We start from the raw sequence: 19,599 nt of genomic DNA, 5'->3' as shown, positions 1-19,599 counted from the left end.
ATGTATGTAGCAGGTGTTCTATGAACTTACTTCCCCATGTATGAATTATGAGGTCACTTAAAAGAAGTTTCTATCCACTGAGTTTACATTTCTTTAATTAAAAGAGGCAGTGTACTTCTTGGTGAAACAACTTGTCTTAATCTTGTCAACAAGTAATTACCAACACTTCTAGAAGGCAGCTTTATTTTGTACGAGGTATAACATTCCACTTAACATATAAGGCATTACTGAACTGCAGTTATATATGTAGACAGACAGCACTTGACCTAGTGTATGACAGTTTATTCCAAGCTGTAACTGTAACCTTTCCATAAACATTTAACATTCTTCTGAGAGGGTGTTACCATGATAATTATCCATGTGTAAGACATGCAAAATTTCCATCCACAATAAAATCTTTTCTTTCTTTTAAAAAGGAGTGGGTAGTTACATGTATCAGCCATAGAAAGAGTCCACAGTGATTGAGAAATAACTCCTACAGAATTTTGCGCAAATAAACTTAGTGAAACACTGCCAAAAGTTAAAGCAATGTGGTGAACCTCTATTTTCAATTAAAGAATGTGTAAAACATCCAACTAAGATGGAAGAAAGTGGAATAGTTTCACATTTCAGTTAGTCTCGTCTGTCTTGTATTCATCACAAGATTAGGGCCAAGTGTTCCCCACCATATAAAAACATTAGTTTTGTGTGTATCTCTTTTCTTTGTCCTTCAGATGGCCTCCAAGGGTGATAAAGCGAGAGTCATCTGATCTACCTTGTGTAGAACTGGGAAATGGTTCTTAGCAGACCCAGCTGTTTCTGAAAGGCAAAAGCTAAGTATACCAAGAGGTCAAAGAAACAGTAACGGCTTTAACAGCATTAAGGTACACATAGTTAAGAGTAATATCTGGAGCTAGATCTTTTTCCCCATTCAGCCCTACATTTTCTGTTTTCCTTAATAAAACAAATTGCTAAGCTTGGTTATTCTGACATTATGGGGTCAAGGTAAAAATAATTTACTAACTTGACATTAGTTGCTGACTGTCCCTTGTCTAACTTAAGACATTCTGCGTTCTCCTTGCACACCAAATGCCTTTTTGGATCAGGTTGCATATCTATTAAAAAGGGATGTTTCTGCTATTTCAAAAATATCTACATTTACAGAGTGGTTGTAGAGTATACAAAGCTGGCAACATCTCTGCACCACTCATCATTTTAGCTTTGTCTAACTCAAAACTTCAATTGTAAAATGCTAGTCGCCTCCTGGTTTGAGAAGCACTACTCTACAATGGTGGCAAAAAATAATATTCAGACTCCTGCACCTTTTTTGTACATCTCCTGTACTTCTTACCCAACACACAAGAGAGGCCACAGCTGCCTTTACAAATTTGGCAACTCTGCCTAAAGGTGGAGAGTTTTCAGGGTAATCAGAAATATGCAAAGGATGGCGGAAACAATAGCAAACCCATTTTTACACCAACTCTTCCCTTATATTACTAAGTACGTACACTAGACTAAAGTAAGCACTTAATCATTCTCTAAGTACATGCATGTAAACAGTGAGGGCCTGCCTTGGATACCTTTTCTAATGTTCAGTTATGCCTTACTCCACAAACATTCTCATTTAAGTCAATAGCATCCACTTGTGCAGTATAAATATGGCCCTGGGTTAGGGAACCTAATAGTCTGCTACCTATCTGAAAACAAATTGGACTTGTTGAGTATTCAGAATTAACTCCTACCATAATATAATTTCCCAGGTTATTTGATCACAATCAACCAAAAAAAAAAAATTTTTTTTTGCAAACACCCAGTTTGGAGTATGTCAGCATTTGCTGCAAATGTCATGGAACTGCTGCAACTTATCTTATATAGCATCTCAACTTTTGGGTGGGCTGATGAACAGCATAAACAAAGCCCTACAAATTGTCACGCAGTCATTGCTGCTCATGATAAAACTGGCACCCATTCCTAGAGATGGAGCATATCATTACTGTGAAATTTTCAGTCTCTCTGAAGGCCTGGGAATCAGTATTCATCCTTAAACATTCAGCTTCTTCCTGCTCAATGCTAAAAACATATTATAGCCTTTACACCAAGGCAGCACAACTACTGTTTGTAATAACTGCACGTAGCAAAAGAAGTTTATACTCTGTACAGCTGTAAATCTAGATCAGCTTGTAGTACATAAACATGCATAAAAGAGCCATGAAGAAATGAATTATTTACATTGAGATTATCTGGTTGTGCACATTGTAAAGTTTAAATTAGATACCAGAAATTTTATCTAGATATGCACCTGCCTTGTGCAATGAGCAATCCTTAATTGGTATTTGCTGGGGAGATAGATTTACAGGCATTTCTTCTCTCCTTTTAAGTACAATAAAGCAGATGTAGAACTTTGTGTTGATACGGAATGCATTTTTCACATAGTGCCTGTGGGGTTAAAAGAATGACTGAAATAAGACTTAATTAGACAACTTTACCATATGCCTACTCTGTTCACAATAACGTATCTGCCTATCCCTAACTTCATTATGTAAAAACACATAATACAACAGAAAATGAACAATTCTGTGTTTCTCTTACATTGGGGTAAAATGTTTTTGATGTTAGAAGATAAAAGGGTGTTTTTTATTCATAATTAATTCTCCTGGTACTGTTGAAAATCAAAGTGGACAATCTAATACTGCCAACAGCAGAAAGCTTTTTCACCATCACTAGATTTACTATTTGCCTTTTTGTAGTAAGAAAATGAATGAATTGTATGTTTGTCACTTACACAAGAACACAATAAAAGCAGGAAAAGGTAAATATGCCTTTACTAGGCACAATTGACAGAGGTTGATATCACTGACTACCTATTAGAAAGATTGAACAGTGAAGACATGATTAAAAGTGTACACTCTAGATTTGTGGCATTTTATTTTTTTAAATATACACATTCTGTGAATATCTGTGAGCCAACTCCCCCTTCTTCATACTATATTATGACTATTCAGAATAACCTGACTTTCTAAAGAGGGGTATATGCTCATACCTTCCATCAATCTCCATTAATCTGCAGATAAGTCTCTATATCTAAAGATGAAAATTTGTCTGAAAAGAATCTGTGAAACATGACACCCTGAGCAGACAGTTTTCTTATGCATAAGTGGTGTTTTGCTGATTGACAGGGTCAGTCTCTAGTTGGGGTTTTGCTTATGTCACTGGAACAGGGAGAAGCATCCAATGGAATAACAGAAATTGAGCACCCACAAAGCTTGCCTTGTGGCTTCTGTTAGCTCACCAGTGTGAATGGCACAAAACAGAGTATAAAACAATAGGTGAGCAGCTGGGAGATGTGCCATATCTGGCTTACATGAAATTAGAGAAAGAAAGGAACTTTGTTAAAAGGAAATTTTATCCAGAAAGTACAAACAGTAAATCATTAGCACACTGTCCACAAAAAAGAGAATTCAAAAATAGGCTAGCAGCAAACACAGGGCATTGCTAATACACGTGAGGGAGGGGCATAGGAAAGTGGCAATATTAAGTGGAAATGGTTCCCTACACAAACCCTCCTATTGCCCCTTTGAGCCAAGGAGATGGCATTACTGCTCAAACAATGGACAGCAATGTCTCCCGAGCAGCATAGGCCTCAGGAATAGAATAGAATAGAATAGTAAATCTATTTGTCCAGGACAGGGGCAGGCAGTCCTCTTTGAAGCAGCTCATTAGGAGAGTCACCGATAATATCTAAGAAGGTATAACCTGTTCTGGCACTCAAATTCTCTTATTCCTTTGGTCACATGTGCCTATTCAAGTGTGAAATATTTGAAAAACCGTCTAGTTATCACCTGACCTTGGTGACTTGGAGAAATCCTCCTGTAATAGTCTTCACTATGATAGCTTTCTATAGGTTCAACAGGAACCAATTTGCACAGCAAATCAGCAGAAATTTTAAGTAGATTTGTTTTTTATTATTGAGGTATTACATTCATGAGCAGCAATTGTCTTCAGATCAAAATAAGACAATTTGATCATGCACATTTGTACCTATGATCGTTTTGCAAATGTTTAAATAAATTCAGTCCTTATAATTACTGTTAATTGTAAACATTAGTTTGTGTAGTCAAACACTGAAGTGGGAAAGCTTGCTTACCTCAGTTAATGAGGGATTTAAGGAATTCATAGCTGTTACCAGATTGTACATATTCTGTGGATGAAACAAAACCAAATTTTCACAAACAGAATGATGGTGTTTTATTTGTAAAATAAAAATCTCAAAATCAACATGCTGCTAAAGTAAAATATTCCAGAGTTCATAATTTGTCAATATTGTAAACTGCAGCTTCTACAATGTATGTTTTGCTATTTACATTTTCATGATTCCATTACTTAACTCTGACCACTTAAAAATACATTGTTTTATATATATATATATATATACACACACACACACACACACAAGTAAAAGTTTGGATAAACACCAGGAAATGTAAAATTAAAAGCTACAGCAATTTAATGTGTATTCTATCAGGGCTTGAATGGAAATATTGACAGATAAAGAGAGACTAGAACTGCTCGTTTGTTTACATGCTTCTGCAATCTAGGATTAAATTGTTTGGGGTGGAATCTTAAATTAAATACAGATGCACAGACAATATTAAGCAAAGTCTTATAGCCTGTGGATGTTTTACATAAGGGGCACTGTGGGCAAGATTTCCTGTTCCCCTCCTTGTTGGAAGGGTGGAGTTACCAGTTTCTTGGGGATTCTCTTACTCTAAGGGAATCCCACAATAGGGTAGAACTAGCACAGGTGGCCTTATGGAAAGGGTACATCAGAGGCAGGGCTGGGGGCCTAAGGGTGGTCTGCACTGCTGCTGTATACTTGCAATCTGGAACTGCCACTTAGTGGTCTGTGGGTATGTCTGCATTGCTGCCAGCTCAGGTAGTCACACCCGCACTCACTGATGCATGCATGGTAGTTGCATGAATACTAGGTACAAATCCTGCCCTGCTTCTTCTGTGGTATGGCAGAAGTTCCCATGTGCCTTCCCCTCCCAATCCACAAGTATAGCAAAAGGGCAGGATCTTCGCAAGTTCTGTCTCCCGTTCCTCCCCCTGGCCCCACCGCTAAATTGGACTGCTCTGAAACATTTACACATCTAAAAAGGAGAGAGAAAAAATGTTCACCTGTCAGGTGCTATAAAACCAATCTTCTACTAAATGTGCCAGAATAATTTTTCTCCACCTCAACCACAGTTAAAACCTTCAGTCTATTCATTACTGTCTTTTTATAGTATTTTTATTTAATAAAACCTATTAAGACTACCATACAAATCTCTTTACTTATGCTTTTATCTTTTAACTGATCAATTTTTATATTGCTGACATCCCTTCTTCACCATTTGCTCATTTAAAAATTCATAGTATATGAGCTATGTCTCTGGAGAAAATGTCTATAAAATTTGTTACAGCTGGCAAATGTGTATGAGTCAGTGATAGCACATGACTAAATGCTTCACAGAAAATAAAATTTGTTTCTGTAGTAAGCAGAACTGTTTAAATGTTATTTATTTTTATGTTTCAAAGAAAATATATTGTGAAGTGCTGCATTGATTTAATACACAACAATGTCTGTGTACACGCTGTACAGGGAAAATTTATGAAACCTTTGCACAACTCCTTTAATTGAATTTTCCAAATCTCTCACCACACACAAATAATCAATATCTTCTGCAGAGAAAACCAGTCAGAATTATTACAGTCTTTCTTTTCAATTTTGTTGTCATCAGCACATATAGAGCACCTGGATATTTGTAATGTCTGGATAGCAAGTTATTTACACCTCTTAAACATAAGATTGCTACTAAGTGAGTTCAAACTGTTTCTTTATTTAAAATAATTATATTCCCAGGAGAATACAGATAGAGTATTTATAGTCATGGAGGAGTTGCTATACATATTCATGTTGTAATGAAGCAGTAGTTCTTTTTAATTTTTCATTAAGCTTCATACTCTAAAGCCTTGATCTGCCAGATTATTTTTTTTAATTGATTCTGAAAAAAGTAGATAGGAAAATAGGGAATAAACAAAGGTGTGAAAGTTCATGAATCAATGTGGTTGATGATACCCACACAGAGAAGATAAGCTGACAGTCCAGTATATACCTATGTCTGAAGTCTATAGCTGTGTGTATTGTGCATTTCTGTCTGCCAACAGTTAATAGCTTAATATTTCATCTGCATAGCATAGGATGTTAAATCACTGGAGAGGTTTGTAACTTACTCCCCAAAAAGCTCATGTCTCTGACCTCAGACTCACACACTTTCCAAATTACAAAATGTATTTTATATTTACACTCTAAGGTGCACATGCAACACAGTAAAACCAGAGCCTGCTGGGAAAGATTTATTAATTTATTTTTAACGATGAAGAGAGAAAAAACAGTACACTCCGAGTCAAAATAAATGGTCTACAATCTCTCTTACCCATCAGTGGTATTTCTCTAATGGACAAAGTTAGTCTCTCACTTCAACCAGGACAACCACTTGAACCTAACTCAAAATTTAATGGCATTGCAGAATTTGGGCACTGGTCAAGACACTTGATGGCCTTACAGGCTGGAAAAGGCAAAAAATTCCCCGTAAGTACAATTCCAAGATGGGAGGAGGAGGAGGAGGACACTTGGATGGAATGAGAAAAGAGCTCTATTCAAGCTTAGCCAAAGGAACAGCTTTTATCCAGACAGTGCAAGCTACAATGAAGCAAAAATCTCTGAACAGCATTAATGACTCAACTATGCAAACAAACAAACCAAAGGTTTCAGAGGAGCAGCCGTGTTAGTCTGTATCCGCAAAAAGAACAGGAGTACTTGTGGCACCTCAGAGACTAACAAATTTATTTGAGCATAAGCTTTCGTGGGCTACAAACAAAACAAAGCGGAAACTGATCTTTGTCTACTAAAGAAATCCCTTTTACAGTTTGCATGTTCTTAATTGTCTACTGTGTAAGTGGAGGATAACGTCCAACTAGTTTAGGTTTGTAAACACTCCCTAAATACAAGAGGGTGGGATTATTTCTTGAAAACAGAAGGTTGGACAACTCTTCCACAGGCTGTTTGTGCAGAAATATAAGGGTCAGATTCTCTGCTGCATCAAGGTGAAGGCAGTCAGGGGGCTGGTTTTGGCTCCTTAATTCTCAAACTGTTCAATGAAGGTCATAGTTAGCAGCTGAGTTCACGCTCTGAAACTGTCTTTCATTGAAGAGTGACCTGACAGTATTTAAAGACAAGCTTTAGATGAGACAGGGATCTGAGACAATTTAGCTTGACTGGTGGTGAAGGTGAGGTTTTAACTAAAGGTCTCTCTCCAACCCAAGAGGCGTTTTAGGTTTAACAAAAATTCTCCAGCCACATTTTTAGCCTCCACAAAGGTGATGGCCAACACCTGGTATGGCCAATACATCTGGGAAGACAACAGCATGTCTCCTGATGTAAATCTTGTTTGGGTATAATTGCTGCCTACTTGAGTACCTTGGGTTGCTAGAGGCAACTTCTTGCTGGCTGCTGTTGAGGCAGTGAGTTTGAGCAACAGTAGTCTAGTAGCAACTGATGGTTGAGAGCATGATGTTTGAGAATTTTTCCATGAGTGACTGAAAGACCCAGTTGGAGCAGGGTGCACTGCTTGCATGGAGGAGCAGTTATTTTCTTCTTCTCAGCCTCCTCTGGTATATCAGGTATAACTAACCAGAGCCAAGAAAACTGCACCATCCATCATGTGAGGCATAGCAAGACTGTGGAGAATAACAAGAATCTTGAAACCCCCTAGACTGATGTCTCATACAGCTGTAACTGCCTGTTCCCATGTGATTGAGTGAAAACGCATCTGGTTAAAGACTGGCTTGTTCACCTGAAAACCAACATAGTTAAAGAGTGTGTACAAGGAGAGGCAGAAATTGGTTCCATTGCCCTGTACAAAAAGAGGTAGGAAGAAAAACTTCCTTACTGGTGCTGAGGAAGAGTAATTGCAATACAAATACCAAATTTACCCAACTTTTTGCAAAGATGAGTATCTGGAAAATGGGCTCATTTTCCTATTTTAATATAGCCTATAACTTAAGGCTCTGAATATAGTTTTTCTTAATTCTGTAAATATATGATCTTCTGAGAATCTTTAGCCAGAAGACTCTCTATTGCGCCTTGCAGAACACAACAGATTCATTCATGGGCATGGTTCATGCTCACTTTAGTGCTACATTGTTTTTCTTTACAGGAAATGTAGAGAAACTATTAATATTTTGTAACTGCCAGCTGAAGCTGCTTCACTGTTTAGAATTTTATCATCGTCAATCCTCTAAATGCTCAAACTGTTAAGCGTTCTTTAAAATATGCATAGTGCAACCTATATATTTATTCTCAACACACACAAAGCATGTTTTGGACTGCAGCAAACTGACTAGATTTCATCTCTTGGCAGCTGCTCTAGAGTTTGCTTACATTTTATTCAAAAACATTTTGTTTACTGTAAATGCTAGCCATGGACAAACAATGATGCCATTTTTTATGCTGATCACACAAAATGATATACTGAGTTCTACATAATGCTGCCCATTGACTAAGGAATTTTCTGTATTAAGTTGTTTTAAGCAGAGGTTGTTTATGTAAAGTAAATAAATTTCATGCCTCACCATGTGATGATAATGTGACATTCCATCTGTATCAAGCCACAGAATAGTCATAGGTTTCAAGTCTTGAGCATAACTAATTAAAAATAATTATGAAAAAACCACATCCAAAACTAAAAGGGTGAAGTAAAAATATCTCCAAATACTTTCTTTTATCACACTTTTTCTTTGCTCCTCTTTTTCCCATATTTTTAAAGAGAGCACAATGAAGCTCAGTCCTTGTTGAAGTAGAATTAAAATGGATAAAGTTTACTAAGTTTACCAACTTTGTTACAACTGGTAACTATGCTTCTGCCCTACTTTCAGACAATGAATTCAGATTCAGGGCGAAAAAATCTCGTCTAACGAGCTTGACAGTTGGCATGGGCTAGTTTCTGTAGCACAAATGGGCCTATACATTTGCTTCACTGTGGCAGCTAGAAAGCATTCCACAAGAGAGGCACCAACTGCCTGCCAGCACTGGCCCAAGATGCTCTCCATTGGTTTTCACTGGCCAAGAGGCTCAGGGGTCCATTGTGAAGATAGCAGCGCAGACTTCCCCTCATGCTTTTCAAAACCTCAGCTTGCACAAATGATCAAATTCCACCAAAAAATATGGTGCAACTTGTTCCTTTTCTCTCTGTCTTAGTCTCCTCTGAGCCAGCAAGACTGTCTTGAATTTCATTTTTTTTCACTGTAGGAGGAGAATTCCCCACAGCAGGAAGTATAGGGATCTGCAGCTGAGCAGAGGCAATCCACGTTGATTTGATGGCTTGCTACCTGGAACAGTTTCTGTTGGTTGGAACTTATGGTGGAGAAAACGTTCATCTTCCTTTGCAGTTACAACATAGGACAGTAGAAATTCCCTCATTTTTATTTTTTTCAATTACACTTATCTACATTTTAAATTAATTGATGGGCTTTAGAGCAAGTCTCTTACCCTCACATTTATCTGTCATCAGAAAATAATGGGTACTTGACTGGGTGTGGGGGTGTGTGTGTGTGTGGGGGGGGAAAGCAGGAAGAACACATGTAGAGGCCAGTGAGTCAATGGTAGTGGACTGACTACTAATCGCTACAGTGTTTCATTGGATTATTTCTCCACCAGGGAATTTCAGAAGTCCATGAAACTCAAAGAACCTGGGTTCTTATCCGGTTTTACCCTTCATGTTATTAGAAATTACTACTCCGCTAGTGAGACTCCAATCATACCTGTCTGTTATATGTCTCCCTAAATTCCATCAGGTAAAACACAGAGGGAAGTTTGTTTACATCTGAAAGAAACTTTGTAATGACAACATACTTGAGTTATGAAATGAACAGAGGCGCTAGAAGCTCTGACTTAGTATGAGATGCACTTCAAATATTTTATTGGATATGGATCAACTATTGTCCAGATTCATGATTGTTGTTTACTTTTGTACCTTTGCTACAAGAAAGATGGATTTTTTTTTTTAAGTTTAGAATTTGCAGAATGTGGTTGAGGTTTTGGGGGTTCAAAGGCCTGTTGCTAGGATCTTAGTTTTGCTTGTTGTATACATTAGAAGATATTCATTATTATTTATTAAACACAGCAAAAGAAAGGAGGAGGAAAAAGCAAAAAAATTGTAGCTTTAAAAAACCAAGACAGTCTTCATATTAAATTCCTTTATAGTCTCTTTTCTCTCTCTCTATATAGACAGATTTTAAAACAAAAAATTCTTTCTTGGATGTTTTTTTTAAAATGGCATTAAATGTTTTTGTTGGAGGAAAAAGAGTATTAATTATATAGTGTAGCTCTCAGGTTTTGCAGTTTAAGTCTGATCCTGTTTCTTCCTAAACTAAACCAACTGCACAAGAGAATAGAATAACAAAAAACAGGAAAATGCATCTCTGTCTCTGTTGCTTGCAGGTTGGCTGATGGAAGACCACAGATACATGACCCAGTTAGCTCCTCTTGGACACCAGCTCTACTTTCCTGGGCCTGGTAAATGATTGGCTAGGATCATCTTATTTCCCTTTGGCCAGTATAGGGGAGAGACAATTTTTTATTGTGATCAGGCCACTCAGGAATCATTTTTAGCTTGCCAAACTGGATGTGCTCAAGAGTGGCAAGGTTATATTTACCTTGGCTGGCTAAGCAAGACTCTTTTTAGAGAACAAGCAAATAGAGAAAGAGGACAGAACTAATAATAACACTTAGCTCTTATATAGGGCTTTCCACCAAAGTGCTAAAATAGGAGGTCAGTATCATTATCCCCATTTTACAGATATGAAAATAAGGCACAGAGAGGGGAAGTGACTTGCCTAAGGTCACCCAGCCAATCAATGGCAGAGCTGGAGACAGAAACCAGATCTCCAAGTCCCAATCCAGTGTTCTATTCACTAGGCCACACTGACTCCTAACCAAGACAGGAGTGGAAACTGACATGAAGGAGGGGGTTTGCATCTTGGGAGTTGCTCAGGGTACAGCCTTGGAAATAGATACTGTTGTTTTGGTTCCCTTTCCTCACTTGATCCAGTCACAACATCTTTCAGGATCAGCAAAAAGGCCCAGTGACGAGATGGTAAATCTCTGGTTCCCAGAGTGGAGTGCAGGTTACTTTGATGGTGATGCTGCTGCTGCTCCAAAGCTTCCTCCTACATTAAGTGCCACGTGCTTTCCAGAAAAGAAGTTCCCTTAAACGTTGTCAATCTCATCTCAAAGTTGTACAGTCAGAACAAATTTGCAATAGTCATATATTGACACTTCTTCACGTCTTAAAGATTACACTGGTCTGTTGCTGTAACAATTCACCAGAAAGCTTGGAAGCCCCCAATCAACAATACATTAATACTAACTCAGTTCACACCATTTCTTTGTTTTGTACTCTCCATTTGTTGTAGTTAGAAACTTCTTAGCACGTCTCTTTCTCTACCCTACAAAGGTATTCATTCTAGTGTCCTAGGACACACCCATTCTTTTTCCACTGTAGTTTCAATTGAGTTTTTAATCAATTCTATCAGGATTTGTATCTGTCAGAAAAAGTTATGAAATGATGTAACATTTAGTATTTCAATGTCCTCAAGAGTATACTGGTCACCTCACAATTTAGATAAGGTGAGATGGTCTCTGACACAAAAAGATGCAAAGAAAGTTGTGTGCGAGGGAAGACGGAGGATCAACAGGAGAAACTGGTAGATGGTATGTTTATAAATAAAAAGGCTAAAGGGCCTGATTGACTTCAATGGCCTTTGGATCAGGCCCCAGTGCACTACTAACACGTAACTGCCCTCCTTATGCATTGTTTCTGCAATAAGAACTTCTGTATACAACTACTCAGGCTAAAAAGAAACATGAAGTTTCAAAGAACATAAAAGAAAAATTAATTTAGCCTATATATCGGAAGGAGACACAAATCTGACATGGTTCTTTGCTAAAGATTATTTGAAGACTTTCAAAAGGAAGTCACTGAAAGGAACCCGACGATGGATATTAACCATCAAAGCAGATGCTAGATAACAAATTTAAAAATAAATATTACCTCGGGCAGGATGTTTTGCATTACTCCTCTTCAGCAGCTTTCGTTTTTCTGCTTGAGCCACTAATGAATAAAACACATTTAAAGGTCAAGAAAACTTTACTCTAAAGATTTTAATGAAAGCAGTTAAAGACAAGATACCTCGTCTTTACCCTCCCCTCCCCCCCCAAGCAGATGGATTTTTTAAAAGGATAATAAAAACAGCACACATTGTTGGCTAAAAACCATAATAAAAAATAATCTGCAAAACGCAAGCACAACGTCTCAAATTAGTGCTTATGTCCCACCCATTTTTTTTCTTCCAATCTTTCCCTTTGATGATAACATGGCACTTTGTCTCAAGTTCAGAGATGAGAGGAATGGTTCTTCTCCCTGTTACGGTCAGCAGAAATGAGTGCATGCCCACAAACAAAGGGTGCTATAGGTTCATGTAGGTTTGACATCTTGTTTCCTGGACCTGGCAATCTCACGCCCTATCCTGAATGTACTTGCTCTGGTTAATAATGTAAGCATAAAGACAGTACCAAACACTAGCATTCTGTTTACGAAAACTTCTATTTGTATTACAATAGCACTTAGTATTAGTGATTGTATTCATGCAAAATTTAAAATTAGTGTATTTGGAATAAAATCTAATAAGTGTTAGCTGTCAAATTATAGTAAAGAGATAAAAATTGTTGAAGCTTACTTAGCACTTTGGTCTTCTGCACTTCAGCTTTCAAGTTACAGGATGAGTCTGAGATGCCAAAAATATTTTCAAGCTCTCTACTGCCCTCTAAAGCCTGAAAGTAGAATTAAAAGCAATATTAATTTTATTCCTAAACTAACAAATTGCTATATAGACTAACAGAGACAAGGTAGGTGAGGTAATATCTTCTACTGGATCAACTTCTGTTGGTGAGAGAGACAAGCTTTTGAGCTTACACAGAGCTCTCCTTCAGGTATTACCTCGCCCACCTTGTCTCTCTAAAGTCCTGGGACCAACACAGTTACAACACTGCATAAACAGTCTAAGAAAGATTTTCAATGCAATTTATAATTAACAACCTACTCTAGCAAAGGGTAAAAATTTCACAAGCACCTAAGTAACTTAAGTAAATGAAAGACAGTGGGACTTAGGCTCCTAAGTAAGTAGGTCACTTTTGAAAATGGAACTTGTGTGTTTTTGAAAACATTATTTGAAAACTCCGGTTATGTTTGCTTCATTTATATATCTTCAGCTTTTTAAATAAAGAGATTCACACCTGATCCCCAGAAAAACAATTCTGGTACATGTATACATTTGCCTTAATATGTTAGTAAATAAAAAAAAAAATCTATCAGCTTTTAAGAATCTCTTGCATATGGTTTTCAACTTTAATAATAAACCTAAAAATCCCCACTGTATCAATTTCATTAGCAAGGCCAAGATTTTGTTTTTAAATGTATTTGTAAAAGCCAAATTGAAAATCTTTAATTAAAGAATTTCAAAAATAGTGCCAGGGTGTCAATCTAAATAAGTCTTTTTGAAACAACAGTGTGTGTGTAACATGTGTAAGTAAAATAAAACCATTTGAATAGTCTGAATTATTTCTGAGGACACTGAAGTACACAAGAGAACTTTGTCATGAATTTATTCCGTACGAGACTATGAATAAACAACATTGTGTGTGATAAATAGACGCCATCAAAAGTTGACATATTAACAATGAATTGAACAGTATGATGACTTCAACACAAATAGATGTTTAATTTTCAAGTCCTTACATACAAGAGTAGGACTGCCAGAAGCTAGGACTGGATGACAAGGGCTGAATCACTTGTTAATTGCCCAGTTATGTTCATTCTCCCTGAACCACTGGCCATGGTCAGAAGACAAGCAAGATGGACCATTATTATGTTCTAATGAAATCTAGGCAGCAATAATTTATAACTCTGTCAATGCTACTTAGTAATGACCTTACAACCTAGACACAGGGAGACAAGTTAAAAACAGACCTTTTGGCTCATTGGTATAGAGGTATAAATTTTGCTTTAGCTGCAGGATTTGTCCCAGATTCAAATCCTGGACAAGCAAAGATGTTCCTGTGTCATACAGGAGGTCAGACCAGATGATCACAATAGTCTCTTCTGGCCTTGGAATCTATGAATAAAAAACTCATTGTGCCAGTGTACTTTGAAAAGTGACTTGGGAAAAAAAATTAAATGGTATTGTCAGCTTCTATATTTGTGTCTCAATGATTTTCAGGTCAAAAGCTTTCTTTTCTTGCCTTTAAATCTCAAAGAATACTGTATATAAGATTTCATTTTCTTCTAGTTTCTTTTTAAAGTACATTAAGAAAATTAATGCCAGTAAAGACACACCTGCAAACTTGTTAAGCTTTGTCTCATTTTCAGAAATCTCACCAATGAATTTTCAACTTCAGACTGCAACACCATAAACCTACATAAAAGAGAAATGATTTAAATCAATGATGTCAGCATCTATTGGGAATAATCATTTAAAAAGTCTTTCTTAGAGGTCCCCCCAACAACAGTAATGTCTCAGCACTAGGTAAACAATAGTTAGTTTATCCTGATAACACTACTGTGAAGTAGGAAAGTATCATCTTTGTTTTAAAAATAGGGAACTCGGGTCCAGAGAAATTAAGGCTATGTCTACACTACAGCTGAACAAGCCTCCAAGCCCAGGTAGACAGACACATGCTAGCGGGCCTTGTGCTAGTGAGCTAAAAATAGCAATGTGGATGTTGCAGCTCAGGCTCTCAAGCCTAGGGGGTCAGGTGAGCTTGAGAGCCTGAGCTGCAATCTCCGCACTCCTTTTTTTCAAAAACAAAATTTTAAACCTGTTCGCTCGAGCCTCTCTAGTGCGAGTCTGTCTACCGGGGTCGGGAGGCTTGCTGCCACTTCCAGTGTAGACATACCCAATCCGACTTGCCCATGATCACATAAGGCGGCTGTGGCACAGCCAGGAATTGAACCCACGCGGTCTCAGTTCAGTGACTTAACCACTAAACCATCTTTCAGTCCACAGACATGTTCTAATACTGATGTAAAGATTAGTCAGATTTTAGAGGTTGATGAGCTTAGTAAGAAAAGCAAAGTACGACACAATTGGATCAGGTTCTAAATGACAGATTATTCAGTGTATGATTGAGGATGTGCACTAAATACTTATGGGGGAAAACCGTCAAATGTTCTTATAACAAAGACTTAGAACTGGTTCTTTTTGTAGCATGTCAGCATAGAAATCAAATATGGACAAATGGGAAAACATCCATTCACTTTTCTTTTCCCCAACAAAAGGAAGGATCTCATTGTCATACTGAGCCTTATGGAAAATGGAAGTTATCATCACATTTTTACACAGCAACAGATGGTTACCCAGAAGAGGAAATGCCAATGTCAGTGTATCGTACAATATATTTTCCCCCTCAGAACATAAAGCGTATGGAAGTTCACATAAAATATTACTATGTAGGTGTTTGTTTGTACATGTGCTTTATTGACATGTCACTAACTGCTGTTCTCAACTTTTGCAGTTATTTTTAAACATATTGAATACAAACATTGACATGTCGAAAGTGACCATGCTTACTTGAATGGGTTTGCACTTGCAAGGTTACCACCACTTGGAAAAAATGGTATATACATTGACCAGGGATCTTATCATGGGAAGAATATATTTGCTTGGATTAAGAGTTTTCCACACTAAAAACAAGACATTTGTAAATATTTGCCTAAAGAGATTATGATTATTCAAAGATTTTTTTAAAAAAATTTAAGGTCCACAGGGAGCCATTTTGATCACCAAGCCTGGCCATACAACCTCACTCAAAAGTTTCTGCATCAAGCTCATCATTTCTTTTTGAGCTACAACATACCTTTTAGACCATACCTTGACTTAAAATCTTCCAGTGATGGAGAGTCAACCAGGTCCCTAGGTTAATTATTCCAATTGTTTGTTACTCTCTTGGGATTTTAGTTTAATCATGAAGGGAAAAAAAACCTGTGTCATATGAAGGCACTGTAGTGAATTCTTCCATAGTTGAAAGCGTTTTAGTTGACTAACTTTGACATTCATTTGTGACTTCCAAACAAATTCAATGTACCTTTAGTAAAACATGTATGGAGTATAACTGTAGGTCCAAGGATATTAGAGAGATAAGATGGGTGACGCAATATCTTTTATTATACTAACTTCTGTTGGTGAGAACAATAAAAGATCCAATAAAGGATATTACCTCACCTACCTTGTCTCTCTAGTAAAATGTTTTCCAAAAAATAATAAAACCTACAAGTAAACCCACAGCTTTTAGTGTAAAAAAATTAACTATTCATGAAAGAGGATTTAAATACCATGCTCAAAATGAATAAAGATCAAGGTAAATTTTAAAATTGGTGTCCCTTTATCATAAGTCAAATCAGGTTAAGTTCCAGTTCTGTATGGGAATCTACTAGCATTCCTTCCTTATGCACTCCTTATGTCCATCCCTGTTTAGCAAAGCATCTGAGCAGCCACCTAACTTGATGTACCTGCTTAAGTGCTTTTCTGAATTGAGGCCTATAAATGTCCATCACTGTCCGAAGGCTTAGGTACTAAAGTATGTCCATTACTGTCCGAAGGCTTAGGTACTAAAGTATGTCCATCACTGTCAGAAGGCTTATGTACTAAAGTCAGTTTGCAGCAAGAAAAACAAGATTCTTATGGGAACGTTTTAACAAAACAAATATACATTTGAAGTCAGAATCATGACCCACTGTGATGAGAGGTATCAAAATCAACCACTACAATTTGGCAATGCATCTTTGCCACAAGCAATGCTTCCAGCAAAATCTAAAGAGCTTGCACATGTGAAACAGTTTGGAAAAACAAAACACATTCCTTTGTGTACCTTAATTACAATACTGCCATTATGGGTGGGATGTCTAATAATGGGTACGGAAGTTAGGTTACCAAATCCCACGGAAAAATCAGAGTTGGGTGTCCAACTCCCTTATCTGCTTTGGAAAATCCCACCCTGTATAATCTCAAGTATAAAAGAACAATCATTCTAAGTTTTATTTCTCTAAGGAAATAGTCACTTCCCTCATCACTGAAAATGATGACATTTTATCACCACAGACTGGTACACTTACTTATCATACTCTTCTGTTTGAGACTGCCCTCTTCTGGATAAACTGATTTCTGAGTAATTCAGCTCATCTCTGTCTCCTAAGTAGTCCATATTAAAGAAAGAAACAAAAATACAGATAAAAATGAAACAGGTGTATTGTATATAGTTTGAAGCAGTAGGGAAAACAAGAGGTGTTAGCATGCATCCTCACTACAGAGGAATCTCTTAAAAACAGCTTGCTTATGAAACAAGGATGACTGTCCCATGAACAAACACACAAACTTTTTTTTTTTTAATTTAAGCCTCAGTGGCTTCTGTAGCTTTTAGATGTAAACAATTTGGAACTACAGTATCAGTGACTGGAATTTGGTATGATTCTGTCAGAAATTAGAAGATCAAAAACTGTTGAACATCTTGTTTAAGAATATTTTTCAAAATGCGGCATGTCAGAGAAAAATCTTTACCCATAAAGCACTGCTATGACTGAGAAGTAAAATCTCCACCTCCTTTAACAAGCAGAAAGCATAGGCCTGTACCCTGAAGCCCATCTTGTATGCAACTAAAAGGAGACAGTGCAACTTCTTTTCAAATGCTCTGACATAGTACATTGATATTACAGTATTCTAGCCAAGTGCCTGTCATATGACAGGGTGTGAACAAGTCATATTTCTGTATTTCCATGTACAGATTGTTAGAATATTTGCATGTTTCTGTCAGAAAATGGGATGAGGGAGGGAATCACCACAAAACTCCACTGCTATGGCTTTGCTAATTAAACTTGAATTCAAATGTGGTGCAAAGAAAAGAAACTGCCTTTTGGGTAAGAATCTGTATGGCCTACAGTGATGCCAGCTGAGCAATTATAGATCACGAGCTTTAGATTAGTGTATATTCAGATCAATTTAACTGAAAAAAAGTTTTTCAACTGAATAATCAAATGGACAAGAATTTAGAAAGCTATTGTAGTGCTAAACTAAATCTACTGCTTCTTGATTCGTATCTGCTGGAGCTATTCTGATAGCCATGTATAAACGTCAAGAAACATACAGTATACTTATAGTAAGGGACAAAAAGCCAACCTTAATCAAATATTATATGTAAAGTTCCTTTCAGTGTATATTCACAATATCTCTACCAATACCACTTTAGGAAAAAAGTTACATTTGAACAAAATTAGTTATACACCTTACACCATATATCAATTTCTATATTGGCTTTCTAAGGAAATTTTTTCACTTCAAGGTCCCAGAAGCAAAGACAAGGTTTTCATCTCGAGGCCAAAAGACCAAAAACATCAAGACACTTGATCACGGCCTTGGATAGACCAAGAGACTACCTACACTTGACCAGAGCTCAGAGAGCCAAGATACTACACTAGCCTGAGCCCCAGGAATCACTGTATGAAGGTATTTCCCGTGAGATTTTATTACAGGGATGGCAAAATATACAGTCCATCTTTACTGTTTAAATTTCACTTCCATGCACTTCAGGTGCACAGCAAGTGAGGAGCTGTATGATTATTCTCTCCCCCTCACCAATGATTTATTCTGAAGATTTTATAGAAACCCACCATGATGCTTTCATAACAAAGAAATAATTGCATGAGGATCAAAAGTTCTCAAAGCCAGAAAGCTCTCAAACAACCAGACCCAATACAGTGTTGTCTTTGAGTCAGAGTCCCTACAAAAATGAAATTCTATCCAGATAAAATAATGTCTTCGCTTCTGATTGTCCTCTGACAGATGATGGGGGGGATGGTGCTCCAATAGAAAAACTGTACTAAATGGCAACAGAGATCTCTCTTCCCCGCCATTCACGTTGTTATGTCAGCTGACCTGACTGCTCAGACAGTGAATACATTATTTAAAATATAAATATGGCTTAAAGCACATTTACAAAAGGATAAAAAGTGAGACCTAGTTTTTTATCATATCTTCAACCATATTAGTGACTATCATCACTATGAACCACAAAATTAACTTTTAGTTCAGAGATTTAGTTTTGTTATTTACATAGTGCCTTAGAAGTACATAGCATTTTACATATGTGCAAGAAAAAAGGCCCTGCCCAAAGATCTTATCATGTAAACCAGATTGATACAACACAGATTATAAAAGGATTAGTGTGAGAGTGGCAGCAGACAGCCCTGGAAAGGATACTAGTGATAGAAGACTAAGTGGAAGGATCAAGTTTTAAGGAAGGATCTGACAGAGAAGAAGAAAAAGCCATAAAAATTAGGACTGTCAAGCGATTAAAAAAATTAATTGCGATTAATCGCACTGTAAAACAATAATAGAATACCATTTATTTAAATATTTTTGGATTTTTCAAATATATTGATTTCAATTACAACACAGAATACGAAGTGTACAGTG

At 37.0% G+C, this 19,599-nt stretch overlaps 1 protein-coding gene across 2 annotated transcripts in view; it reads right to left on the bottom strand.

Annotated features, from left to right (window-relative positions):
- Positions 1-561: 561 nt before the first annotated feature.
- Positions 562-19,599, bottom strand: part of LOC112115973 (centromere protein R) — a 46,576-nt gene continuing 27,538 nt past the window's right edge. Inside the window, exons 4-9 of one of the 2 annotated variants that reach the window (XM_026655595.1) lie at positions 17,247-17,322; positions 14,472-14,550; positions 12,817-12,910; positions 12,132-12,191; positions 4,124-4,177; positions 776-2,415 (exon numbers count right to left, since the gene is read on the bottom strand). In XM_026655595.1, the coding sequence (XP_026511380.1) occupies positions 4,125-4,177; positions 12,132-12,191; positions 12,817-12,910; positions 14,472-14,550; positions 17,247-17,322 (362 nt within the window). In that variant the 3' untranslated portion in view covers positions 776-2,415; position 4,124. Of the gene's footprint in view, positions 2,416-4,123; positions 4,178-12,131; positions 12,192-12,816; positions 12,911-14,471; positions 14,551-17,246; positions 17,323-19,599 lie in introns of both variants that reach the window. The other variant, XM_026655597.2, reaches the window with a different exon arrangement.

This window comes from Terrapene carolina, unplaced genomic scaffold (assembly GCF_002925995.2).
Source record: "Terrapene carolina triunguis isolate 2854851 unplaced genomic scaffold, T_m_triunguis-2.0 Scaffold210, whole genome shotgun sequence".
Classification (NCBI taxonomy): domain Eukaryota; kingdom Metazoa; phylum Chordata; order Testudines; family Emydidae; genus Terrapene; species Terrapene triunguis.
The sequence above is the reverse complement of the archived record's forward strand: the minus strand, read 5'-3'. Positions and strand labels throughout refer to the sequence as shown.